We start from the raw sequence: 26681 nt of genomic DNA on the forward strand, positions 1-26681 counted from the left end.
AGGAGGTTGTGAAACTCTGTTATTGTAAGTTTTTTTGCTGTAGTGACGGGAGCGGACAGGACGGCTCGGAATGTGACCACATGTGCTTTTATTGGCGAGGATGCCTGCATAACAGCTTCGTTGCGTTTCCATCATTTTGCTGGGGTGTCTGCAAATCTGGCAGAAGTCAGGTTGAGTGTGTGAGGTTTGTTTGTTTGTTTGTGGCGAGCCAAAGAAAAATCCAGGGGGCGTCTCCTCTGACAAACCTGCATTAAAGGCTTGTGTGATCCAGGCTCCTTTTTCCGTCCTCACTTACTCGTTGCCCTTGAAAATTGGTTTGCTCTCACACTCCCACACGCACCATATGCATATATAAGAGGAGACATGTGCACAATTTGGTGTGTGCGGAACAAATGGCTCTTTGCTGTAGAAAGAAATAATCTCTCGCTATCTCCATGCAGATATGAGAGTGTTTTTCCATTAGCTCGACCACCTCGGAACCATAACGGCCATAAACTTAATCAAGCGCTGGTTCTTTTTATGAGGCCATTTTCATAATATGGGTAACAGCACACACCACCTGAATAACACCATGCTTGCTCCGCGTGGGCTGAGGGACTCTGACACGGTTAATAAGATGTTTACCTCGAGCTGAACGCCCTGCAACGCAACCAGCCTTCCAACCGCGCTCGCATTCCAAACCCAAGAATAATTACAAGCTGGGTTGATTAATTATGTCTCAACAATATGCTGCACTCCAACGCCACAAGGGCTAATTAACAGAGCGAACAAGATGGGTAGGAACAATTATTTGGAGGTTCAAGCTCGCGCTCTGGATCTGGCAACGCTGTTTACACTACCCGGGACAAGTAAATGTGCAGATCCAGGCTGCATTGCCCAGACAGAGACCAAGATCATAGCACTGACACAGAGCTCGGAGCATGTACAGTGGAAAACCTACTGGGGACTGTGATATATGGCGAGTAAGCTGCTCTGCGTTCAGGCTGCCCGGGTGTGCACCTGACAACACACAGCAGACACGGCGGTTTTGAAATCCATCTGCCTTAACTAACTGCTCCTGCTCACGTTGCATCCATCCTCCTCCTCTACCTGCTACTCATCTTATCTCTGCAGCTCCGGCCCGGAGACAGGCCTATCGCAGAGCTCAGATCAGATCGGCCTGTAAACAATTTGACCTTGACAACAGAGAGGAAGACATACAATCTGACCCTGGGATAAGGAAGGAGGCGCACATTCCTGACAAGCTTCAATTAGTGTGGTGGCCCTGACATCCCAGATTAAAAATTGAAGAGATTACCAGGCCTGTGATGGAAAATGAGCTTTAAAAAATCATTTTCATCTTCCTTTAATCTCATCGTTTTAAGAATAATATGAAGCTATTATATACTAACTACATATTTTCATTTTCAATTCCATTCCTTTTAATCTTCAATGTGATTATGAAAAACATTTTTACACAAAAAGAGCAAATCAAAAATGGATGATAATACATGAAGTCTCTGCACAGTGACCTTCGGGGTTAATAGCTTTTAAAGGTTGCACACTGATATCTGTAACGTCTCTAATGAATTCCCTGATTATGGAAATGACCACACAACCTCAGGAATAGAAATATTGTCTGTCTCGGCCAACACTTCTGCAAGACAAGATTTGTGCTTCTCTTAATCACCAGGGAAGGTATTACAGAGCCATCGTGAATGCAAAATTACATTATTGTCATTACAATAAAGTCATTTCATAAATCAGTTGAAAATCCTCGTCAAGGCCCGCTCTCCTCCAGAGAGTCTTTCTCCACCGCATCCACGATAATGACTCCACGTTTTGTTTGGAGATCACCAAAGTTGCCATCTTTCCTCATCGAAAACTAACAAGAGACTCGTAATTAAGAGCTGCAGTGAACCCTGGCAGCCCTGTTTGTTTCTTTGGGATTCATTAATACGTGGAGCACTTAGGATGTGAGAGCAGGTAATTTCCTGCTCTTTTCCTGAGCTATTATCTAATATATCTTGAATGCACGAGAGGCGTCCAAGGTAAACAGGAGGCAGAACAAAGTATTTTCTTTTGTTTTTAAACATTTGGACTGCATCAAGAAGACACACAGCCCTGCCGTGCATGTGCTCGTTTCAGACAGGAAGTATAATGCAGATATTTCAAAGAAGCTTTTGAGTAAAATGGAAATTCCCCACAGCTCCAATGAGACTTCATTTACAATGAAAAGAAAGTCAGGTTACACTGTCTGATATATGCAAAGTTTACTGTTCCAACAAATGCCTTAAGTAAATATGTGTCTGTGAAATACGGATTTCAGTGCTTTAAGATTACATTAATCAAATTAAATATAGATTTTCATTTTCAACAGTAGACAGGTGAACTAGTGGGAACAGTGTTTAATATTCTTTAACGGTGGCACAGTATAATGTGCAGCCCACAGACCATCTGTCCAGTGGGAGAAGAGGATCATGTGCCAAAAATGTCACTGTGTTGTGAAGAGTTTCCAAAAGCTCTACGCCTGAATACAAGGACGCATGGGGGGGCATCCTTATCCACAATTACCTCTCCAGTCTTTGAACGCCACACAGTCCCATGCTTCCTGCACCTTTCCTGGCTTCCTGTCACAGACTCATGCAGAGATCTGTTGCAGGTGGCAGCAGAGCAGGTTCATCCAGTTTTTTTTCGGGGCCCCACAGTTGACGCACAGACCTGAGCTCAGTCCCACCGATGACAGCAGCTCTACCGCGGCTGAAAACAAGCAACTTCTCCCCCATCTCCTCCACAGCAGCTTCACGAGCCTCACATTGCGCACGGTGTGGTTGAGTTACTACAAATACGCACCGTCCGGACGCGTCCACTGAAATAACGTGACCGCGTTTAGTGACCCGTCCTGTCCTCCAAATCCCCCCCTCCAAGATCTCTTACTCACATCCAGCATGCACCTCTCTCTCTCTCGGTCTGAGCACCATCATCCCTCCACCAGCCTCCACAACAGGCTGTCCAACAAATAAAGGCTGGTGGTTGTCATGATAATCCAGGTGATGCATTAAAGTGCCCCACGTTTCACTTGGGATTACGGTGACTTTATGCCATACGCACAGGCTACACTTTGACTCAAAGGTAGTTTTGTGGTCGTGATGTTCAGCCTCAAACATCCCACCTGAGATTCACATGTCAGGTTCCGAGCGGTGAGAGTGACAGAGGCGACAATACACCGGGGGGACCGGGGAGAGTTCAGGCTGCGTAAAAGGTGAAAAACGCACTTCGGAGACACACTCGCAACATGTGTGGATCCGGATTGCGGACGGACGGTGACACGTTTGGATGAAAATGAGGTTGCGATGGAGAGCAATGCGTTTTATTATTATTATTATTTTTTTAAACAGGCGATGTGATGCACATGAAGCCAAATGAGGAACAGTAACTCACATGCACATGCAACACAATCTAGGTTGTGATTCACGCGGAGACAGCAGCTTCTCCATTATTCCTCAGATGAGCGCAGCCTCTAAACATAGACAGCAGAAATCACCCGGCACGATCCCCGCTGCGCCGCGACTCCTCTCCCCCACTGAGAGCTCGACCTTACCGGGGTGGCGGACCGCGCTCCTCCCCTCTCTCCCTCTCTGCCTGGTACAGTTTTCCTCTTCACTCCACGGCCGGGCATTTGCGGATCAATTCCGTGTGCGAGCGCAGGTCTCCTCGTCGTCGCTGCCGTATGAATGATGAATGTGCGCGTTAAATTTGTCCATTTTCTCCCCCCCCCACCACCACCACCACCTCACATCCACAACAGTTCACGTACGACCCGCCCCCGGGCGGTGCTGATTGGCTCAGAGGCGGCTCGACGTCGCCTCAGTCGCACGGTAGAGACGAACGCACACATCTGGATTTCGGCGCAACTGGAGCGCTCTGGGGACACCGAATTACGCACAGCCACTGAAGCGACATGGAGGAGCGACACACTCCTCCAGGTCCCTGTGAGTGCAGTGTGGTGTTCATTGTGGCTGAAGAAGATCGAGAAGATCGTGATCCACCATCATGTTGATGGGTTTGCATGCAGACTCAAAAATAAACTGCGATAAAGTATAAGCGTCTTTATTCTGGCAGCTAGAGCTACACAGCCTATAAGAATCTGCAGGTGGAGCCAAAAAAAAGCAAATTAGAATATCCTAATAACAGGTTGGTTTAAAATACACCACTATTTCCATTAATTTACTTCACATACTGTGTTAATGAATGTTTTTCCAAATGCGTAACGACCGTGGCCTTTGCGCATTTAACGAGGTGCAGCCATAGACATGTGTATAAAAGAATGTACACAGCACGATAATGACCCAGGAAACAGCTGGGACTGACACAGCCCCTTGTTTCCACTGTGAAACCCAGCGTTTATGTAACTTTAGCGCCGCCCCGCGTCCACAAAGAGTCACTGACCTTTCCCTCCTGGTACCACAGTGTCTCCTGCTTCTTTATTTTAAGGGATTTCAAATTCTATAATAAAGATAATCTCATATGAAGTGAGGATATACAATATCTCTATTAAATGATGTAAATGCTCATACAAATGCACAAATAAGATGATGATGTCTTTAGACTGAGTTGTGGGATCTCCCACGTTTTCCTCGATACTCGAAGGCAGCATTACGCTCCTCCCTAACCAGAAGTGAGATCCCTGCGGTGTGTTTCCTCTGAACGTGTGTGTTTTCATTGTAACCTCAAATAATCTCCCTTCATTCATTCATCCCTCAGATTCCTCCCTGTGTTTCCTGCAGCTGAGCCTGACAGACCGGACCGAGGGCAGCAGCTCTCCTGCAGGTGGGTCCTGCTGTATTGATTGATCCGGTTAAATTGAGCTCAACAAACATCAGCTGTTCACCGACAAACATGCAGGAGTCACATTTTGTTCTGCTTTTGCTCTGCGCGCTTCTGCTCGATGCTGCTTCCAGGTAAATATTCCACAAAGAAAACTGCAAACACGCTTTGTGTTTTCTAAAGTTGCAAGATGTTGTGAGAACCAGAAGCTCAAAACTTTCCAGTTATCTAATGTTTTACGCGTTAGAGGTCACAGGTCATTGTGTTCACACGTCCATGACCTTTATCCTCAGTCCCTTCTGCTGCAGCCTGCTGTGTGAGGACGTGTCAGTGGAAATCACTGAACACTTCAACAACGAATCCCTGAAGATAAACAGGAAGTCACAAAACACAGCAACAAACCTCAGAATAGCCGCAGTGTTGGAGATTTGCTGTTGTGTTGTTTTGTAATTTGTGTTGTAATCTGATGTTGTATTTTCCGGTCAAACGTGATTTGCACTCTCGAGCCATGACTCAGATCAAGTCACTTACACTCGGGTCAGTGATAATTGGAGCCTGACTCACTGTCTTTTGTGGCCTGGTATCAATTTAGGGAGTAAAAGATTACTTACTGTACTGAATTATATTCCTAAAGTGTCGTAACAAGTTAAAAAACTCATACAAAGGAAATATATATCGAATGAATTCTCTTTGAAAAGATATGAGGCTCATTCCTTTACCAGCTGCTCGATGCCACTCATCTGGAAATAATTTCTCTTTGGACCAGGAACTTGATGTCGGTGCTGATGAGGTTTTGTGTTTTTGTTTGAACTGTAACTGCCGGATTGTGTTTCTTTTCTCTTGTCTTGTTTTTTTTTTATGAATGAAAGAAAACATCTGGACAGAGCCTGAAAAACAATGATATAACTGTAACACTAACTGTAATTTCTTTGTTAATGTCAAAACCATGAATTTAAAGAACTATTTCTTTACGTAAACTATAAACATAAACGTGTTTTACAGCATTGTATGTTCTGTGAATTAAGTTTTCATATCTACAAACATGAACCCAGATATACATGCCAGTTGTTTTGCGTCACAGATTTCACACTGCGCAGCTGTTGTGCACGTGTTTATTCGTGGGAACGTGTTTATTCTCCAGCCGCAGATCGGAATGGTCTTCTCCTCATTCTCTCTGCTCTGTTCTCCGACCCCTCTCGTAGTTGGGGTCAGGACAACGTAACCGCCATGCTGGAACCGCAGGCCGACCGGGTCATGGCGCTCGGAGAATGGGAGGAACGCTGGCAGGAGGACAGAATCGGCTTCCATCAGCCTCACGTACACAAGTAAGAGCCGGAGAACTTAAGTCTTCTCTAAAAGCTTGACAGGGTGACGCCATCGCCTCCAGTTATCCCCTGGAAATGTCAGAAAAGATGCTACAAAACAAATCACTCACTTACAAGGAGACGAGACGAGGCGACGTTCATGTCCTGCACCCACGAGGCTCTTTCTGATTTCATGTTTCAAATACTTCATAAAGTTTAAGAGGTTTAAGTTCAGTTAAAAATGCAAATACAGAAGAATAAGCTTTAAAATGAGCTTGACGGTACATTACGTCTGTTCTTGCTCTGTGTAACTTTAGAGAGTGGGTACGATCTCCTGTGTAGATCAGTTAAAAAGACTGAGAAGTCATTTAAAAACCAGCGTTTATCTCCAATATTCAACAGGAAACCTTTAAAATATGAAGAATTCTGAAGCGTTTGGTGGATTTGTTACGGCGGCAGCTCTTTCAGGAGGCCGGGGATCCTGGGTAACATGGTGTTGCTTTAACAGCAGTTTTTGGTATTTTCTGTGTTTTGAAAGGATGCTGGAGAACAATGTCGATAAAGTTCTCGCTGGACGGACGGGAGTTGGTTTCTTCTTCCCTCTCTGTGGGAAAGCAGTGGATATGAAGTGGTATGCAAAAGCTTATTCCATCCTATAATGATCGCAGTCTATTGTTTTCCCTCCACTCCTCTTTTTAAATCCTCTCTCTGTGTGTTTTCCAGGTTAGCAGACATGGGCCACTCGGTGGTCGGGGTGGAGATCAGTGAAAAGGCTATAAAACAGTTCTTTGAGGAGAATAACTTGACGTACAGCGAGGAGCCTGTCGCCGCCATACCTGGAGCAAAGGTTTACAAGGTACGTGACACCGTGTGAACAGAGGGTTCTATGTTTTACTCATCCCGGATGAATAAGTATAAAGATCTATAATCTTTAAGAGTCTCATGATTATAAAAAGCTGTTTTGAATTATTTGTTCTATATATTAAGTGTATTCACTATTTAACCATTTCTACTTGCTCCTTCACTATAAAAGCTTTCGTCTGGGCTTTTATTGTGAAGCAGGAAAAACAATACATCTGTTACTGAGAGTCAGGGGGAAACCAGTAATTTAACAAAAATGTACAGAGTCACTCAATATGTAAAACTATAATTTATCCTCCATATTTATTGATTCACATTTTATTTGTTGTCGACTTTAAGACTTTCATATGTTTTTTTATGACGCTACTCAAACTTTGCTCCGCAGAGCTCAGAGAAAAACATCTCTCTGTATCAGTGCGACCTGTACAGCTTCTCCAGGTTGGTGACCTTCTTCTTATTGCCTTTTTTAAAGATGTTTAATCGGTTACATCGGTCACAGTTCATTTCTTTCAACTTCTCAGCTCCATCGAAGGTCAGTTCGGGGCGATTTGGGACAGAGGCGCTCTGGTGGCCATCAACCCGAGAGACAGAGAAAAGTAAGATGAGCCCGAGCTGCTCTACAAACATATATTTGACAATTTAAAATTTAACCATTGTCTCACTACACTGTCTCTTACACCACAGGTATGCGTCTCTCATCGTTTCTCTCATGGCCAAAGACTGCAGATACCTTCTGGACACTTTGCTGTACAATCCAGAATTATATAAAGGTACCTGTTTACTTTGTGTTTTAAAACAACAAGGAGAGGAAAACACATTTACATCCTTCTGTTTATTCTGTATTTAGCATTTTAAAATGTGTATTTGCATAAGATTAAAACGTGTTTGCATTTGTTTTTCCAGGTCCTCCGTTCTTGGTGCCTGACGAGCAAGTGCAGAGCCTGTTTGGTGAGTGTTAGGAACAAATATGACAGAGTTTGTGTCTGTACTTAGTCATGAGCACTATAATTATCCTCCCATATAAATTCTGGAGGAAGCGACACTTCATTTATTTATTTTGCTGATGTTTGAAGGCTGAGATCAATTCCGCAGATTTTTTTTAATGGTGTGTATCTTTTCCTCAGGGAGCAGCTGTGATATCGAGCGGCTGCAGTCCGTGGACGCCTTCACAGACAGACATCGAGGCTGGGGGCTGGACTACCTGACTGAAAACGTGCACCTCATCACTCCGAAGAACAGTTAAAACCCACAGCGTGGAAAAACTGATCTTTGGCATTTTAATGCATTCCTTTTACGCTGAGATATTTTCTGTCTAGTTTTTAGGAAGTACGAAGCTGAATGGAACGTCCTGTAAGAATTATAAAATATAAGGAACATGAGATTCCTGTTGTGTTTCACTGCACTGCAGCTTTTTTTTACTAAAACTGTTTTTCTCAAACAAACCTTAAGAGTAAGGTGACTGTGATTGTATTTCTATTTCTATTTAAACCAGCTTTTATAATATTTAATTATATTAAAACCAGTCTTTCTAATATTTTTCATTATATTTATAAATATATACATATATATTTTATGTAATCTTATTATATAACTAATTGGTAGATAAAATAAAACCATGTTCGTGGGTTTATATTTCAACAGAATATGAGTGATTAGATTTTTAAACAATCCTGAATGAGGCCACTGTTAGGTGAAGTTTGGACGCCCCCTACAGGTTGGAGGCGTCAGGACACTGGCCCACCCCTGGTGGATGATCCATAATTAATTGAAGATCTGACTCAACAAGCAGCTTTCTTTTTCTTTTCTTTTTTTAAAAAAAAAAAAAATCTTTTCGTGTTTTTCTATGAGACTAATCTTGATCATGTCTCCTCAGTTTGGCTGAGATATGTACTCTGCACCATAGAGGGCGCCAAAGTATTAAAAAGAGCCTGATCCCTGCTCATCTGAATTCCTATCTTCAGCCTCTAACAGTACAAGTTATAAAAGGAAACAAGCCACACTCAGCAAGTACTTTAAGTACATTTAAAAGCAAATCTTACTCGACATAGGTACTTGAGTACGTTTTCATCTCTTTATTCGTACTCTTACTTGAAAACAGTACTTCACCACTGGCGTTGCCCTCGTTATATACTTTTGAAATACTGGTACTTAACCTCACATCCTGCACTTGAACTAAAATCACAGTGTCGTACACGTCAACCAGTTTTCAACACAACCGAGCTCTTGTGTGTTTTTCCAGGGTCTGTGTGTCGAACAGAACAGAATGGTTGTGATCACGACCTTTGGCTACAATATATTAATCACCTTGACGGCAAATAGAAAACGGACTGACCCGTCATTCTTCGCCGTTGAAACGTTCAGAGCTGTGTTGCCTCATCTGGAGCTTTGAGCCGAGTCGGAGTGACGGCCAATCTGTGAGCGTGGACGACGGGGAGCAGAACAGAACAACATTGAGCGCCGCCTTACGCCTGGTGGCCTTAATGAATTAGTTAGTGGCAGGAGATGTTGACATAACACAGGTGCTTTGCTTTGACAGGCTGGAAGCGGTGTTTAGCCAGGTGGGCGTACGGAGGGGAGAGAAATATCACGCTAACAGCAGCAGCTTATTGCCCTGCTCTGTACGTGACCCTTTATCCAGACAGAAATAGCTGTTGTGACCTTTTAAAATGAATAAGTAGGGGGTGCTGGGTTAGAAAGTATAGATACCGGATGCTCATTAAATGAATTTATTCTCTTTTCTTTTTCTCCTCACCCTGTTTTTTTTTCGACAGTGTTTGCACAGCTTCTTCTGCTCTGAGGCCGGGTGATGTTTGGCAGGAAAGGACCTTGAGGGACGTCCAAGAGGAGGCTGGGCGTCTTTTATACGCTGACACTCTTGACCTGACGGCGAGGAGCAGGACTGATGGGTACTCAGGGATGACCTCCACGGTGTTTAACGGTTCAGTGAAGATGAGAGAGGCTGGCTCCGAGGAGACGGGGACGTGAGAGCACACTCAGCCACAGGTTTTACTTTAAAGTGAACTAAAGGTCGAGGGAAGCGGCTCACTGTCACTGTAAGTGTATTTTTTTAAAATACAAAATACATTATTTACTTCTCTCCACATGACCTGTCGGAGAGTGTATCACAGTCCTGCGGAGTTTGAAAAGTGTCAGTGTTGGTCGGCCGAGGAGGTCGGTCACGTCTTCTGTGAACTTCTGGGAACATTTGCTCAAACTGAAACTAGACAAATTCAAGAATCCATATCCGGTGACGTTTCAGTGAAGCCCCTGTATCTGCAGCATAGCTCCTAAAAACCCACCTCCTCCGTGTTAGTGGATGAGACTTTGTTTTTTATTAGTTATTATAAAAACAGGGAGAAACATCAGGATTGATATTTTGTCTTCATTTCTAGATAGAGTGAGGAAGTGGAGACACATCGTCCAATTTGAATACAGTCAGAATATTTTGAGTTTTTCTGCCTCAAATCCCTTTCCGCAACTTAAACTAATATTGACTCGTACTATTTATCTGACTTGGCTGTTCACAGTATCATTAATCATGATCAGTCACATCCTCCTGAGCATATCGTGTGATGTTCTCACACCACCACGCTGACCAGCTGCAGGTGGAGCTCCTCCGTCAGGGCCTTGGCGTCACGGTGGTTCAGGAGCTGCCTCCTGGCTCGGCCGCTGAGGAACAGATGGGCCGAGTGATCTTTGGACAAGGGCAGCAGAGACACCGCGAGCGGGGAGCGCTGAATAACTTTACCGCTGAGGGCCAGACACCTCTCGGATGTTCAGGGTAAAAACTCAGATGGAGGGGTGGGGTCGACAACTGCACTGAACAGATTGTGTATGTAAACACCCTGGAGGGGGACATGAATACAGATTTAAAGGGTTTTATTGGAGGAGAGAGAGCAGTGAAACAGAGTGGTCTCTAATGCAATTAAACGTATTATCACTTAATGTTTGTATCTACGGTAGCTGCAATGTAAGAAAACGCATGTAAATACACAAATCACATGGCATAGGAAGGTTATTGTCTTTTTATTAGCATGTTATATTGCTGGCTAAGTCAATTCAATTAATTCTGTCGGATAACTTGAACTGGAAGGATAATAACAAGCACCAGGCTAATGCTAGGTTTATATCTGCATAAAAATATCTGAATCATGTGACCACAATGTTAAAAAAAAAGCAATTATCCTTAATGTCCATCTAGTTACATCACAAGTCACACAGGTTTTCTTCAATTGTAGTTCTCAGGGCCACCGTATACTACCTCTAATCTTTGACAAAATACTACGATATTCTACAAGTAGTGGTTTCAGACCACAGCTGTATAAGCAATTTGAAACTCCTCACATATTCCATTTTGTCAGACATACTCGTGCTGAAAACTTCCAGAAATATCCATAATTGAAGAGGAAAGCTGCCATGGTAACACACATTTTAAGATCCATGTGTTCCTCCAGAACAAACACAAAATAAATAAATAATCTAATTGGGTTTTTTTTGTCTACGAGACAGCTGAAAGTGGTGGTGGTGCAGAATCCACATTGTGTTGTGTGCATACAGCAGGAGAGGAGCACTGGGCCTCTGGCAGCTTACACAAGTGTCAGTCTTGTGTCAGACATCAGAGAGACGTCCTTCCCTTCAGACACAGCGATGAATCCGTCTCCATCAATCACGTTTCAGTGAAGAGCCCTGACACGACATCTACCAAACACGAGACATCTTTAGAGTTTGAGCTGTTGAGTTATTTGCTGTTTAATATGTTGAATCCGGAGCCGGCTGGTTAATACATTGATGGTTGGACGTAATAGAGCCGTGAAGCAACATACTGAAAAGAAGAATCACAGAAAACAGTGTTTCTAGTGGCTCAGCCAATACAGATGGACAAATCAGCTTAGTTAACAAATTTAAACCAAACTCTTGAGGCCGCAGATAGATCGCTGTGGAAAATAAAAACTGAGATGAGGATGAGGACCATGAACCAGGCGGTGATGTTATTAAAAGTTCAGTCTGTTCAGTGACATCTACTGGTGAAGTTGCATGTTGCAGCTGACCCCTCACCTCACCCTTCCCTTGGTGGTAGCTTGAGTTGTCATATAAACTCAAAAGATGTTTAGTTTGTCCAGTCTGGGCTACTAAACATCTTGGCGGCCTCCGTAGGCACGACCTGCCCACGATGTAAATATAAAGTATTCAAATATAAAGGATCCGATTTAGGGTAAAATAAACAACAATTTGGATGAAACACATTAGTCAAAACATCACAAGGATTATTTTATATTTATTTTCTGCCAATAGATCCCTTTCACCTAAATCTTACACACTGGACCTTTAACAACAGCGATGACCATCCTGGCATCCATGTTGGAGGTCATCCTTCACGCTACAAACTGTGACCTCAGCTGCAGAGCGAGTTGCTGGTGTATGAGTGAAAGAGGCAGAAGTTTTTGCAGCGGCACATAAAAACAGACGTGTGCTGAGATTTACAGATGGATCCTTCAGCACGAAAGGATTCAGTTTGGGGCTGAGTTGTGTGGCTCACTTTGAAAAGTAGCTCTCTGAGTGTCATCTCACACACACACACACACACACACACACACACACACACACACACACACACACACACACACACACACACATTGCATCTGTCAGGAATTGCCTCTGAATTTAAATCAGTTTCTTGTTTGCCAGCTGGTGGTGCTGTTGAATTAAATATAAAGAAATCCATAAAAACTTTTGAAGGTCTTCACTTTCTATAGATATTCAATTCACATATGAAAATGAAGCGAGTCCAGCACATTGCATGCATAATTCACTCGGCATAATTTCTATTTGGGAAATCAACCTTGACACAGATTTTATTTGTCTTCCCTTTCCGCGCTCACTGAAGGTTCCCCTTGTGAGACTGTGTCGTTCTGTGTCCTTGTGCTGCCTCACACCAGGCTGACAGCTACATGAACCGGTGCCACAGTCACACACACACACACACACACACACACACACACACACACACACACACACACACACACACACACACCACTATCCATCCAAGCTCGGTGGCAGAAGGGGCTTTGCCTTCGCCCTAATTGGCTGCGTAATCTGGGACACCAGGAGCCGAGTTAAGCCCTCTGTGGAGGGAAAGGATGAGGCCTGGGAAGGTTGTGCATTGCAGTGGGGGATGGGTCACAAGATAGATTTTTAAAATTTGTTTATTCATTTATTTCTTTGCACTGTGCTTAAATCCTGTTTTCTTCAAACACAATGATCAAGTCAAGTCCTCCTCTGTTTCGTGCACGGCTGGCTGGCTCCACTAAGTTTCTCCGCTGCTGTTTGTTTCTATTCCGGTCACAACAGATGAAGGGTTTGTTGAGGACAGCGAACATTGTACAGTTCAAGTGGGACCTGTTACACCTCCTCTTCCTCCTCCTCTTCTTCCTCTGCTGTTTTCTCCAAATCTCCCTGATGGCCGCTTTCCCTCTCTCTCGCCGCCTCATCCCTCGACCTCCTCGTCCTCTTCGTCCGGTGCAGCGTGGCTAATGCCAGGCGAGCAGTCAGATACCTGACAGAGTGAAACCGGCCTTATCAGTGAACGGGCGCCTTTGTCTGGTGTGAGTGAGTAATCGAAGAGGCACTGCTGTGACAGGAGCAGAGTCGATATCTACCATCATTCAGACTATGCATTTTGAATTACAAGAAATAGTGGGTTGGAATATTAACTGTTCGCCTTGAAGAACACTTTGGGAAATATGCTTATCGCTGTCGTGCTGAGATTTGAGTGAGAGAATTGATCTCACTCGTGTCTACAGGGTGAAAACAGACTGTAGAGTGTAAACTACCACTGAGGCCCGACAGTCCCATTACGAAACCACATTTAAATTCACTACATCTGGATTCTTTTGTTTGGATCTGCACCAAACTTGACAAACTCGTAGTCCCCTGAACAAATCTCATAAATCAATGAAAATGTGGGAAATGCCCTATCTCATGAAATAAATAAAAAACCCATAGTCCGTCCAGTAGTTTTTAAACGATCTTGGTTTCAATCAAACAAACGTACAGGAGTGAAAACCTGGAGTTAATAAAGATGGACGACGCATTTTGAAACATGTCGTGGTTGTGATATCAGGGGTTTAAACTCAGTATATAGTTTTCATTTAATGCAGAATAATGACGTCCCGCATCAAGATCTGTTATATATTCACATTTTATCCAAATCATTACAACAGTATAAAGCCATTTGCTTTCAGACTGCAGTTTTACATTTGTCTATTTCTTGGTCTGCACTGACTGACATAAGCATTTCCAGGGAGTCACCTTGTAGCTGCAGAAGTGACTCGCAGCCTCTGTGGCCAAGATGGTGCCTGAGGAATTTAGTTTGGCAGCGCTTGTGATCGGAGAGTTGAAGGGTTTACCGTGCACAAAGGGCAGACTATTATCAGGCGGGATTAGTGGTTTTCTAAGGGTTCTGGGAAAAGGCTGTTTCCACTGCTGTAAATTAATTTAGTGATTTTACTACGAGGTGGAGGACTGAGCTGGCAGTGGCAGCGTTCACATGGAAAAAAAAACATAAAACAGAGATCTGAGATTCTGTTTTAGTTTTACGACAAAATTCCCTCTCAGCAGTGTTTGAGTTGCACATGTTTTGAAGCAGATTAAAGTGTCCTGCGTGTAAATGTGAAACAGGGGAGCCTTTGTGTTGAGCTACCATCCTGCCAGAACCAGAAGTCCTACATTTTCAATTCTACGCTATTGTCTTCTTAACAACTATAATTTCAATGGAATGATTGAAAAATAATCTTTAACTTGTCATTGTTAAAATATATCCAGGTATACCGATGTTCCGGCAGGCTTTATTATCATTATTACTTTTATTTTAAAATTCGGAATATCATGTTTCCTGCTTATAAACAATGAGTCCAGTCCAGTAACACGCTGTAACTATTAAATATGTCATACACTTTCTGTAATATAACATCTAAAAGTAAAATGTACATGCAGCTTTATTTCCAAACATATTTAATAAAAGTAGTATTGTGTAGATGTTTGGGGGAGCTATTGATTTGTACCAGCAGGGGGCGACTTTGCCCATAAAAGGCTTAAATCTGAGAAACGACCTGAAGCTCCTGTCAGTGTTTAATTCCAACTATAGTGTGTAGTATGTATATACATTACTCAGTATATAGACTATATGTATACTGTGTGTAGTATGTACTGTATATACATTACACAGTATATATGATGTATATATATATATATATGCATGAAGGGAGGTGTACACACTGAAACAACAGACTGACCAATCACATGTGCTCTTCCTTTTATACATCCTGCACGAGGCTTGATGATAATTGATAATCATTTAAAGCAGAACGCTGTGAATTATCGTTATAGATAAATGGCTCAATTAACTTTTAGGCTTTTCCTCGCGCTGCGCCTCCCTGTGGAAAACAACAACAACAACCAAACAATAATAATCAATAATAATTGGCAATAAACAACCTAATTGGTTTGTTATGATTACTGTGTTGTTATTGTTAAAGGGGGGGGGGGGGGGGGGGTACTTTTTGACGCAAGTTGAAGAGAGGGATGGAGAGAGAGAGGGGGGAGAGAGAAGGGGGAAAGAGGGATAGAGAGAGAGAGAGAGGTGGACAGAGAGAGGCACAGGGAGAGAGAGAGAGAGAGGCAGAGGGAGAGAGAGAGAGCCAGAGAGAAGTAGAGCGGTGTGCGGCTCGTGCAGATTTCAGTGACACCACACAGCACGCGGAGGACTGTGCAGATTGAACAGAGAGCTTTATTTAAACTCTGTCACCAAACAAAATAAAGAGAAGAAGGAGAAGAAGGAGCAAAAGAAGGAGAAGGAGAATAAGTGTCGGGAGAGAGGAGGAGGAGGAGGAATATCCAAAAAACGCAACACGTATCCGGTGGATCCAGAGAGAGAGAGAAGCGGCTGGAGCAGGAGAAGAAGAAGAAGAAGGAGAAGGAGAAGAAGAAGAAGAGGGGGAGAGATTTGACACTTTAACTCCTGAAACGACGCGTTTTTCACTGAAACCGTTCAGAGGAATAATGAGGAACGTTTGGATAATTTTGACCCTCGGCCTCGCCGCCGTCCTCTCCGGGGAAAGGGTGAGTTTTTTTTGGGGGGGGGGGTGTAAAGCAAAGTTGAAAGTGTGTGTGTATGTGTGTATGTGTGTGTGGGGGGAGAAAACTCCGGTGCACGGACCCACGCTCTCTGCTGCTCCGTTCATTTGACTGAGAAAAGCCTGGAAACAGTTGCAGAATGTCTTAACGCGATTCTCTGCAAAATCACCTCCTGCGACGTGTTGATGGAGAAACCAGCGAGTCCGGAGTCTGGTGTGGTTGTTGAGGACTCGGCTCGTTGCTTCACGCTTCACACTCAAACCAGTCTCTTTGAGTCATTTCAGATTCGAGCTGTGACCAGAAATATTCAATTAAAAACGTTCATATCGATGATTATCGCGATTTATGTCCCATTATTCTTCTTTTGAAGTTTTCAGACAGTTTTTTTTTTTGGGGGTCCTTGATTAAAAGTTGTGGTTTTAAACTCATTATGTACGTCTGAGATTTAGCTCAATTAAGTTTCACATTTTGTTTAATTGCTTTATTGTGAAAATCATTTGGCTCTTTCATGTGCTCTGGCTCTTTGTGTGCTTTGATGAAAAAAAAAAAAAAACCCTCTGATTTAATTGTTTCTCAGCTCGTTGCTGCCACTTCACGATAAAAACATTCACATCGGCCGATGCTGATAATTATCGTGATGATTGTTGCATGATTATTCCTTTGTTTAAACACAAACCCTTGAGTAAAGGTTGTGGTTTTGAACTCTTCTTTGAGAGGATGACAAACTTGCAAAACAGTAAAACATTTTAAAAGTCTGATTTACATACATCCGTCTTTTGTAATATTGCAATTGATTATGCGATAATTATTGAGATTCGCTTAACGTCCTGTTTAAGATACTAAAATCTATCTGACATGCTCAGAAAGAGCCTGCAGAGGTCGATGTGCTTCTCTCACTGCTGCCATATCTGCTCAGCTTCAGTTTCTTTTATTTGGTTTCAGCTGCTTTACTTTAGCTCTAACACAGTCAGAGTTTGCTCCACACGCTTGTAATCGTTAATATCTTATTGCTTGAGTGGACACGCTTTATGAAAATCTATTTTGACATCTGAAATGAAAGATGTGATCAGCAGGCTGATTACGAGTCAGCTCAGAGTAAACAGGAGAGTTAAAGCAGCATCACAGGGATTTGTTGTGAACATCGCTGTGACAGTTGTGCAGGTTCACGCTCATCGAAATGGATCGACTGATTAAATGTCAGCAGTCCCGCTCGCTACCTGGATAAATGTTTTGTTTCGTCCGCCTTTTGCTGCAAAGTGTTGAATGACTGTGACATTTTAAAATGAAAAGCAGCTCCCCCCCCCGAGCAACATCCCACAATTTCATTCTCAATTTTCCCTCCCATTCAAGAGCGGTCTGATTTAAAAATCCATACTCGTGTAATTGCCTCATCCCTCTTTATTCAGTTTCAGGGTTCCAGTCCAGTGCAGAGTCTTCTAACTCTGCGTGCATCAGCTCCTTGCAAATTGCCCGTGTTGTTGCTCTGACAGATTTTGGCACTTTCATGTGCAGCCCCTGTCATTATTGTCCCCTCCTGTTGTTTCTCTCTGGGCTGTGACTTGTCGCTTGGCGCGGCGCCTCCCCCTCTGTTAGAGCCGCTCGTCCAATTAGCTGATTCAGACACTGTTGTTTTAATGAGTCATTGTTTTGCTTGAGGTCACCACAGAATACAATATTTTTATTTACATGTTTTCTAGTACAACCCTTTCTTTTATTTTACACTAAAATTGAGTTCTTCATTGATCTGAAGCAGCCCAACCTGCACAATGAGGGGAAACAACACCTCTGCTGCAAATTACAGCCTCAGAAATAGTGTTGAACAAATCGTTTTCTGACTCAGCGTCAACAGCAGCTGGAAGTCTCACAAAGGTAGAATATTAGGTTGGGTTGCAATGTAAAGGTTGCTCTTATCTCGAGCTACTTTCAGACATGCACTGAAGTTTTCACAAATTTTCCAGAGTATGTTCTGCAACTTCTCCTGCCAGCCCCCTTGTAATATATCTGGAATATGTCTGAGTGAGCCCACGTTATAATGCAAATTCACAGCGAGCTAGTGGACGTTTTAATGAAGCTTCTGACACGGAACAGATGTGAAACTGAAAAAAAAACCCACGTAAATCACGTAAATTCGAATTCCTCCCTCCTTGTGCTCTACACAGGCTCCACCCCTCACCTGAATGCTCCCGATATCATCCTGTTGTTGTGAATGAGTTGGACCTGAACAATCTCCTCCTGCGTTCTGCACATGAAAGACAAACTCCGGAAAATGCCTGTAACCAATTTTCCAGACATCAAAACCGGCTTTGATGACACAGACTGTACACGCACACACTCGCTTCAACCTCATCAATACTATCGTCCTCTTTATCTGCGTCCCCGCGAGGCCTCAGTGGAACGTCACACATGACATTGATTCTCAATATTTGCGCTGGTGTTGACAAGTGTGCGATAATCTGCTTCAGGCACATCGGTCTGTGGTTTAATTACTCCGTCACTTCATGAAGATACATTACAACTCTAAGCAGAGATGAAACCAGCAGCTGGGATTTCACCAGCGGAACTGTTTTGTTTTGTCACATCCCTAAAAGATCATATACAGAATGATGTCAGTGCTTGTGTCTAGATCCTTTATTTGCATAATCATTAGCAAAGCACGGCGGAGCTACGTTGCTGTTTGGTTATCATATCTCTTTTTTTTTTTGGTGATTACAGCTTGCAGTGAACATCGTTCGCTCGTTGTAACGATTCTTCACTCCTCTGCATCCAAGAACTTTTGTGATTGAGGAGGAAGAGTTTGGCATGGCTACCGAGCTCGTCCCCGCCCTCGCCATGTTTTGGTGCACGCCACTCACCAGATGTCCGGGTCTGTAATTTGTGTCATGTTTTGGTGGGAAGCGTGGGTGTTGTTCACCTCCTTTTACATCTTGTGATTTACGGGAGGTTTTCTGCGTGCCGTCTCGCACTCTTGATGCCGCACTTAAAGGAATCACTTCAGACGGTGGAGGGTGGTGTTGTGGGGGTGGGGGGGTGGTGAGTCTGGATTTGGTCTGAGCTCTGGAGGAAAAAAAAACTGGAGCGTGATGGAACAGGGTTAGGAAGAGGGAAGTGGGACGGCAGAAGAGAAATTGCTTGGAATGTCCGAGCTCAAGGGATTTTAGAGACAACAAAAGAAAGATTTCACACATCTGTTTGTATTTTTCTCCCCCCGGCATTTGTTCTGGACTGACCCACATGACCGCGAGGATGATGCGGGGCGAAAGCTGCGACTTATAGTCTTTCTTCAAAAGGGCAAGTGGGGTCAGGTCGCTGTGATAAAGTGCCCTAGGATGGACAAAAAGAAAGAGGGGGGAAAAAAAGCCTTATATTATTTCAAGGGTGAAGAGGCCAAAGCTCGGGACTTCAACTCGGAAGCTTTTGATGGCTTTCCGAGGCAGAGGTGGGGGTAAAGGTGCAGGTTGTGTGTTGTCGGGGTTGTGTTGTCTTGGTCCCTCAGCGGTGTTTGAGTTTCATTATCTGACTTGTGAGCTAGTTTTGCACCTGCTGATTCGCTGGTAATGAAATGAACAGCAAACGCCGACCTTCCTCTCAACTTGAGGCTTTTTTTTTTTTTTCCGGATGATGCACATCAGCTCTCTGGCAAAACACACACATCTGCACACATCAGTCATTCTTCAGATGCATCAAGAACAAATAACCCACGCTACTGTTTCCCTTCTGGTAGATTGATATGAAGGTTGTATAAATCCCGAAAGTATGTTATGTTTCCATGGCTCTTGAGGTTTTCTTTTTTTAATCCTCCTGACACTCTCCAAGGCTTTTTGAACTGAATGCAACACTTTACTTATTTTGCTGCATTCCACAAAGCTTTCAGAGCCTGAATGAGGCACATACATCGGAAATTTCCCTTCTCATTCTGCAGAGGTAAAAGCAATACCCTTCAATTTAAGCACTTCATCTCCAATCCACTTCATGATCATTAAGTAGATTGCTCATCAGTGGTGAGTTTACCAAATATCCCGCCTATTTTTCTGTCACTCTTTATACAAGAATGTGAACAGAGCAGAGCAGCAGGGGAAAAAACGCAAGAGGATAAAAACCAATCAGATAAAGGATGTAAGAAAAAGCTACGGTATGAAAGAGGACCGACGGAGCAGAGGAGTGAAAGGATGTAGAAGCAGAGGCCATATGCTGCGACTGCTGCGACTGCTCCGCCTGCTCTATATTTAATGGTGCTCTTTTATTTTGCATTAACCTAGAATTCCTCCAAGTGAAGACACAACCTGCTCCCCGGCATGCAATGGCTCGTGGTTTGTCTCACTGCAAAGCCACCTCTTTCTTTTTTTTCTTACTCTTTGCTAATAAATCCGCCTCTGCCACACACACAGATGGGGTGAAAAGAAAGTTTCTTCCTCCTTGCTCTTGTTTGGCCCCCTCGGGGGGGGTGCATTCACTCTGTTACTGTCTGCCTGGCATTATGCAATCGCTAATGGACTCTACAGAAGGCAGGAGGCCGCTCGCTGCTGCTGGACCACTGAAAGCACAACAGCAACACCCCCCCCCCCTCTCCCACTCTTCCTCTGAATCCATCTGTGTCCACGCATGAACTCTTGTTTTGTCACCACACAGGCACACGCGCACAAGCAGATAAAGACACATTTGCACACATGGTCTCATGCCTTCCTCCCCCCTTTGTGTGTTGATTCATTTTTTTCCATTCCAAGAATTGAAGCTACACAATGGAACACAACACCACCGTGTACAGGATAACATAGATATGCTTGTATTTTCACTGTTGTGCCCTGTTGTGTCATTGCCGCAGTGTCTTTGGACGTAGCTAAGTGAAGCCAAAGACACATTTGCACACACATGGTCCCATGCTAACCTCCCCTGCCTACCTCCCCCCCTGCAGAGTGATTTACAACACTCCCCATCTTGCCACATCTCTGTGCCAGCGTGGTCAAGACGCTGCCTGTCATTGCCACGGTGTGTTGGACATAGTCTGAGAACAGTGGCACAATATTTCCTCTCAGGCAGCTGGAAGGAATGAAAGGAAAGGATGTATTCATTCTACTATTTTTCCTCCCACACACAAGATGCGCCCCTTTTTCTTTTCCCCCCCTGCCATTAACATGTGAGCGCTTGCACTGAGTTGTCTAACATCTGCAGGACGTATGTGTGTTTGAAAGAAACTGCCTTCCTCCCCCTCTTCCTCCTCCTTCCACCTCCTCCTCCTCTCTCTTGTTGACGAGTTCTGGAAGAGGCTCGTACTTTGGCAGCGACCTGTGCACACTAGTAAAGACTCACAAATAGTTTGTTGACTGTGCATGTGTTTGTGTGTATCGGTACTTTTTTAAATGCCTCTGGATGTGTGTGTGTGTGTGTGCGTGTGTATGTGTGAGTTTATAGCTGCATGTTTGAAATGCATTGTCAGCCAAGAAGCAGAGGGAAAACACTTTCGGGAGGTTTGCTCAGCCACCCCTCGCTATATCAGACTTATCAGACGCTGCAGCAGCAGACGACAAAAACCTGCATGTGGCAATCTGGGTGAAAATATTTAGACACAGCAGACCCCAGCCATTACTTATTTTTCTTTCTTCCTCTTTTCCCGCCCACTTTATTTCGGGTTTTATTCAATTTAATTAGCTTAGCAAATGGAAACTTCCTTGGCAGCACTGTGGTGGAGGGGACTGTGGCGGTGACAAAGATAAATGGGGAAAACCCTGTGTCAGGACGTCTGTATTCTCCCTCTATTTCTTTCTTTCTCTCTCTCTCTCTCTCTCTCTCTCCTTGTCTTTCTTTTTTCTTTTTTTTTTTGCTGCCTGCTGCCTTCCAGATCCAGCCAGTGAGAGGAAAAAGAAAAGATAGATGAAGGAAAAAGGAGTTGAGAGGGGGAGAGTGTGAATTTCCCCTACCTCCCCTTTTGGTATTCAGGTTTTCCCAGGGACCTGTGTGAGGTGTGAAGAGCGTCTAACTCGGCGGGGGGTGAAGTGACGGAGACAGCGCCATGTGGTGAACAGAGTGACACTGATGGTATTTTGGTTCGTGACTGCTCGACTGGTCGGCTTAGTGAGCAGTGAGGAGTCTGTAGGAATATGTCTCATGTGGTTTCTGTCATCAAATAATTTGTTTCGTCAGATACACAGTCAAAAAAATGATTAATTGTCGCCCAGTTGACTGATCTGTTAATTTTTCACTTCTAACGTTAAACCAACGTAATAAGTTAAGCTGTGCATTTGATGCCTCTTTTCGACTACAAACAATCTCGTGGTATCTAAAAGACACCATAACCTCATTATTGTTCGGGTTGTAGCCTTTAATTGCTCTCGTAAACTGCGGTCACACTTTTATACCAAAGTGGCTCCATAAACTCCAAGTGGAGTCTGGAACACTAACGTAGAAACAGGATAAAGACGTTCAATTGATTCAAACTTTGCAATATTGGAAAAATTTACTTTCACCCACCACACAAAGCAAATAGCTGAAGTCAGAAAGTTTACATGACTTGAATGATTTTGGGTTGTTCGTGTGTCCGTCCCATGATATCTCAGGAACGCCACTCAGGACTCTTTATTTAAATTCAAAGACCTGTTTTGAACATGTTTTGCAAATTCTCTTTCCTGATTATTTTTCAACGCCGTAACTCAGAAGAGCACATGGTGAACATGTTTCACATTTGGTTGGAGTTCCTGCAGCTCTGTTATTCAATTTTATATTGTTCAAAAAAAATCAAAGCATATAATAATCAACAGGCATTGTTGCTCCAAGTTATATTATAAATCTGAACTTCTGACATGAGACTGCTCACTGCATCTAAGATCAACACTTTTCCTTTACAGCTGTATTAAATGTCATTGGGGTAGATTGTGGTCGGTTAGAGTTTTGTTGCTTTGCTTGTTAAAGGATGAAGTGAAATCGAACGCAGCTTGTGAAACCGTCCTGGTCGACTTTGTTCTGCTGCATAGACAGTGACTCGAGCAGTAAAAACTTGTTCCATCTGTGTGCGATCCAAAAAACGGTGGATATTTGAAGCCATGATGTCAACTAGCTCTTTCCATCCAACTCCCAAGATCGCTGTGGAAAAGGGCAAGGCACATTTAACACATCTGTGCTCACTCATATTTACGAGCGGGCTTTATCGTCTCTAAAGGCGCCAAATTGATATCTGCACCGTTCCACCGAGCACAGAAATGTACTGCTAATGTCTGTTGTTTCCATTATTTCCCCCGTCTTGAGTCAAAACAGCGCTGAATGAGCTCAAGTGTGTAAATCATGCTTTCTGTGCAGGCTGTATCACCAACCGCAAATTATACTGAGTGCAGTCGCTCAGTTTAGAGAAGTTTTCATGGGAAAACGCAGAGATTCCAGAGGGTATTTAGGAAAGCTGATGAGCTGGAGTGGGACTTTTATTAGTCAAATCCCCACATAGCACTTTACCCTCTAAATGTCTGCTGCTGTGTGAAGTCATCGTCTTTTACTGACTAGAGTGTTTTACTTTCAGCTGTCAGGTTTAGGCCTGCTGTCCATACTACTCGAGTTTTCAAGTGCTTGAAACTTAGAACTAAGGAAACGTTGCTGGCACAGTTTTAGTTGCAACTCTCTCCTTTCCTGTCGCCTCCTGAATACTTCAACCTTTCAATAATTTCCTCATGAGCACATAACCTGCTATTTAACAATAAGCTAGATTTTCCATGCTCAGATGTGTGTCCTTCCACAAAACTTCCTTTTTTTTTTTTTTTAGCAAAAACAACCGTTTAAATCTTCGGTATATTTTCACATCCTACGTTTAATCTCAAAGGCAGTGGCGACTGATGCCTTTGCTGAGGTTTACCTCATTTCCTTATTTTGATTTGGCGGAACCGTCATATCATGACCCGTGATCCGTAGCCAGATGTTCCTGCGCGCTGTTGTGGCAGACGTCCGATGTTTGAAAGTCTAAACTCTGACCACACTATCAAACCAGTCCAGACAGTGAGTCACTCTGTCAGAGCGAATGAGCTCAGAGCACACAAAAAAAAAAAACAGTGGCACAAATACAAAAAAAACTTGGAGTTGAGTCTCGTGTGCTACTGAGGATCAGACTGAGGCTCTTTTCACACCAAGTCTGAAACTAATTTATCGTCTTTAATCTAAAAAAAAACAGGTGGGAGCTTTGGAGACATTCATCTTGTTTTTCCCTCTCGAAAATGCTGCGGAAAAAGTAACACCTGTGAACAGAGCTCCTCCTGTGAACAGAGCATTAATCTCCATATAGCCTCAATGTTGTTCATTTTCATTTATTCTCTTTCTGCAGCATTCTTTTTTTAAACATTGAATCACATGCAAAAGTAAAGGACACAGAGCATCACGTGTATCAGCTTCCCTTTGGTAATTTGCTGCCATGAGGTTTTTAATTTGAGCTTTTAATAGGTCATGTGAAAAGCAGCTATGGACATTTATACATTTACGGTTATTGGTCACTCAAGAATCCAAACTACTGTAGTATAAAGCTGAGAGTTGTAGTTTTTTAAAGAAACTTTATCATTTAAATTAGAGGTAGAAATTAAGATCCAGTCTATTATCACTAAAGATAAAGAAAAAAGAAAAAATCTTCACATTGCGTGAGCTGAAACTGTTGCTGTTGTTTTACAGGAATGGAAAATGATTGACAAAAGCAAAAATGGACCAAAAGATAATTATCAACATCTTGATTTCTGCAGATGTTCCACATTATGTGATATATTTATATTACCAGTTCTTTGACGCATTCCAAAAAAACAAATCCAAATCTAATCGTGCTTTGTGCTGTCTCTGTCGTGGCTGTTAACATGATCAGAGGCACTAAAGAGGCGATTCTACCAGGCGAGTTAATCTTTACTAATGCACTCTGTTAACAGCCATCTGTGATCTCAACACCGACTGTAAACCCTTTCAGCGGAGCACGACGTGGCACACGGCGCCCCGGCAGTCGCTCCTCCATTACGCCGAGGGATTGGGTTTGTTATTCAGCCCTGAGAGGCTTTAGATGAGTGAAACCGTGTCAGATGGAATCCATTTTGATTTTAAATGCAAATACCGCCGACACGCTCATTACGAGGCGCTCTTCATTTCGGGCGCGACCACACAGCCCTCTTGATGGGTGGAACGTTTCCAGTGGACAGATCTCTTAAGCAAACAGACACAGCCAGTCGAAATGTGTCACGTCCGCAGTCAGGTACTGCAGTTGACCTTTTGAACCCCTTTACTGGGAATCTATTTCTGCATGGTTGACTTCTTGTAGGTTGCAGGCATTGCTGCACTTCGGGTTTGGATATTTGAAACTGAATATACCCACAAATTCTAAGCACATTATCACTTCCACATTAAAAAAACCTAACTCAATGGACTTTTAAGGACATGCTGAGCTCTTACGTTGTCCTCAGTGACACCCTGTCTTCTGCTTTCTTCCGTCCTCTCGGGCTCAGTCTGTCTAACTTCCAGCTCCTTCCCAAAAATAAGCCCTTCTGACAGTAACATCAGCCAAGGTCACTGCTTTCACTTATAATCCGAATCGTTTCCACGCGATGGTTAAACCGGTTTTCATGGTATAATGGAGGCTGCCGTGGCAGGGTGCAAAGCTTGATTACTTTGATGGTGATAATTTGTTTAATCGAGTCACTGGGTGGCTGAGTGGAAGTGGCTGCACGACCGCTACCCTCCAGACTCCAGGACGTCCTCTCTGTCAGCCTGAAGACACTGGAGCCTCTTGGATTTCCAACACAGCCTCTACAGGGGTTTTCAGATTCATCCCAAAGAATTAAATAGCGGATATAAAGAGAATGAAGTATCTACCGAAGCTTTAAGCAGCTTAAAGCCTCAAAGCTTCACAGCCTCTCAGTAACATAAGTGATGTCTCCTATACCGGTTTTTCCCAGTTTTCCACTGATGGACCGCTGGTTAAGTTAAGACCGTGAGGTGCGACTCCACTGTTTGCAAAGTGATGTTAGTTTCTATAGAAGTCTGTGAGGAAAAGCATCCAAATATGGTTATTTCTGGTTTCCAAAAAAACCAAAATGCCAAACTCTGGGCTTCAAAATGGCATTTCACAAGCCAATGGGTGACATCATGGTGGGTTGTCATCTGGTCAAGGCGCGTGTAACTGTAGCAGTGGGTTAACGAAGGCAGAGAGAAAGAATACTGTAACAGATGTTGGAATCAAAATGTTTAAATTGGTTTTCCAGATGTTTTTCCACTCAGTTTACAAGAGCTTTTTTGGGGAACGCAAACTTGTTCAAGGGAGAAATTTGCACATCCATCCATCTCAGGTGCAAGTGCTTTGGAAAATGTCACTTTGCTCAGCATCAGAAGCTTATTGATCATTCTAACATTTCCTTTCCTCTGGACCTTCGTCGAAACGTTTGTCGGATCAATATGTTTTGATGCTGATAGTAATATTTGGCATTTCATGATCAAATTTGTTTTCTGTGTCTTGAGGCGTAGTGGAGTTTCTGTCACAGTGTTGAAGCCAGTCCAACTTGCACAGGATCTCCACTGACATAACACTTCAAAATCACTTCAGCGGTCCTGGAGAGGACTAGTTAGCCTGTGAAAATAGTTTGTCGT

The 26681-nt window shown here is 43.4% G+C and overlaps 3 protein-coding genes across 7 annotated transcripts in view; 2 read left to right on the forward strand and 1 right to left on the reverse strand.

Moving 5' to 3' along the window:
- ext1c (exostoses (multiple) 1c) overlaps window positions 1-4067 on the reverse strand; it is a 72528-nt gene extending 68461 nt beyond the window's left edge. For 2 of the 3 annotated variants that reach the window (XM_069516841.1, XM_069516840.1), the window contains exon 1: window positions 3581-4067. The gene's annotated coding sequence lies outside the window, so the exon portion shown is untranslated. Of the gene's footprint in view, window positions 1-3420 lie in introns of all 3 variants that reach the window. The other variant, XM_069516842.1, reaches the window with a different exon arrangement.
- A 586-nt stretch (window positions 4068-4653) lies between these two features.
- Window positions 4654-8413, forward strand: LOC109639990 (probable thiopurine S-methyltransferase). Of its 3 annotated transcripts, none has more exons than XM_069516843.1 (9): window positions 4654-4809; window positions 6009-6131; window positions 6649-6741; window positions 6834-6966; window positions 7357-7409; window positions 7493-7567; window positions 7656-7741; window positions 7875-7919; window positions 8096-8413. In XM_069516843.1, exons 2-9 carry the CDS (start codon window positions 6034-6036, stop codon window positions 8212-8214), a joined length of 702 nt encoding a protein of 233 aa, XP_069372944.1. In that variant the 5' UTR covers window positions 4654-4809; window positions 6009-6033; the 3' UTR covers window positions 8215-8413. The 3 variants fall into 3 exon arrangements, with proteins under 3 accessions (XP_069372944.1, XP_019959305.2, XP_069372945.1); XM_020103746.2 differs by having other exon boundaries at window positions 4660-4940; XM_069516844.1 differs by having other exon boundaries at window positions 4759-4809; window positions 5948-6131.
- Window positions 8414-15669: 7256 nt separating this feature from the next.
- Window positions 15670-26681, forward strand: part of sdc2 (syndecan 2) — a 42713-nt gene continuing 31701 nt past the window's right edge. Inside the window, exon 1 of the mRNA XM_020103771.2 lies at window positions 15670-16088. Within this exon, the coding sequence (XP_019959330.1) occupies window positions 16029-16088 (60 nt within the window). The 5' untranslated portion in view covers window positions 15670-16028. The remainder of the gene's footprint in view (window positions 16089-26681) is intronic.

The sequence above is a fragment of the Paralichthys olivaceus genome, chromosome 20 (genome assembly GCF_024713975.1).
Source record: "Paralichthys olivaceus isolate ysfri-2021 chromosome 20, ASM2471397v2, whole genome shotgun sequence".
Classification (NCBI taxonomy): Eukaryota; Metazoa; Chordata; class Actinopteri; order Pleuronectiformes; family Paralichthyidae; genus Paralichthys; species Paralichthys olivaceus.

Coding starts and splice junctions, on each gene's coding strand:
- LOC109639990 (XM_020103746.2), top strand. CDS start 4,879: ATGCAGGAGTCACATTTTGTTCTGCTTTTGCTCTGCGCGCTTCTGCTC. Junction 6,132..6,648: donor CATCAGCCTCACGTACACAA/GTAAGAGCCGGA, acceptor GTGTTTTGAAAG/GATGCTGGAGAACAATGTCG. Junction 7,742..7,874: donor CAATCCAGAATTATATAAAG/GTACCTGTTTAC, acceptor TTGTTTTTCCAG/GTCCTCCGTTCTTGGTGCCT.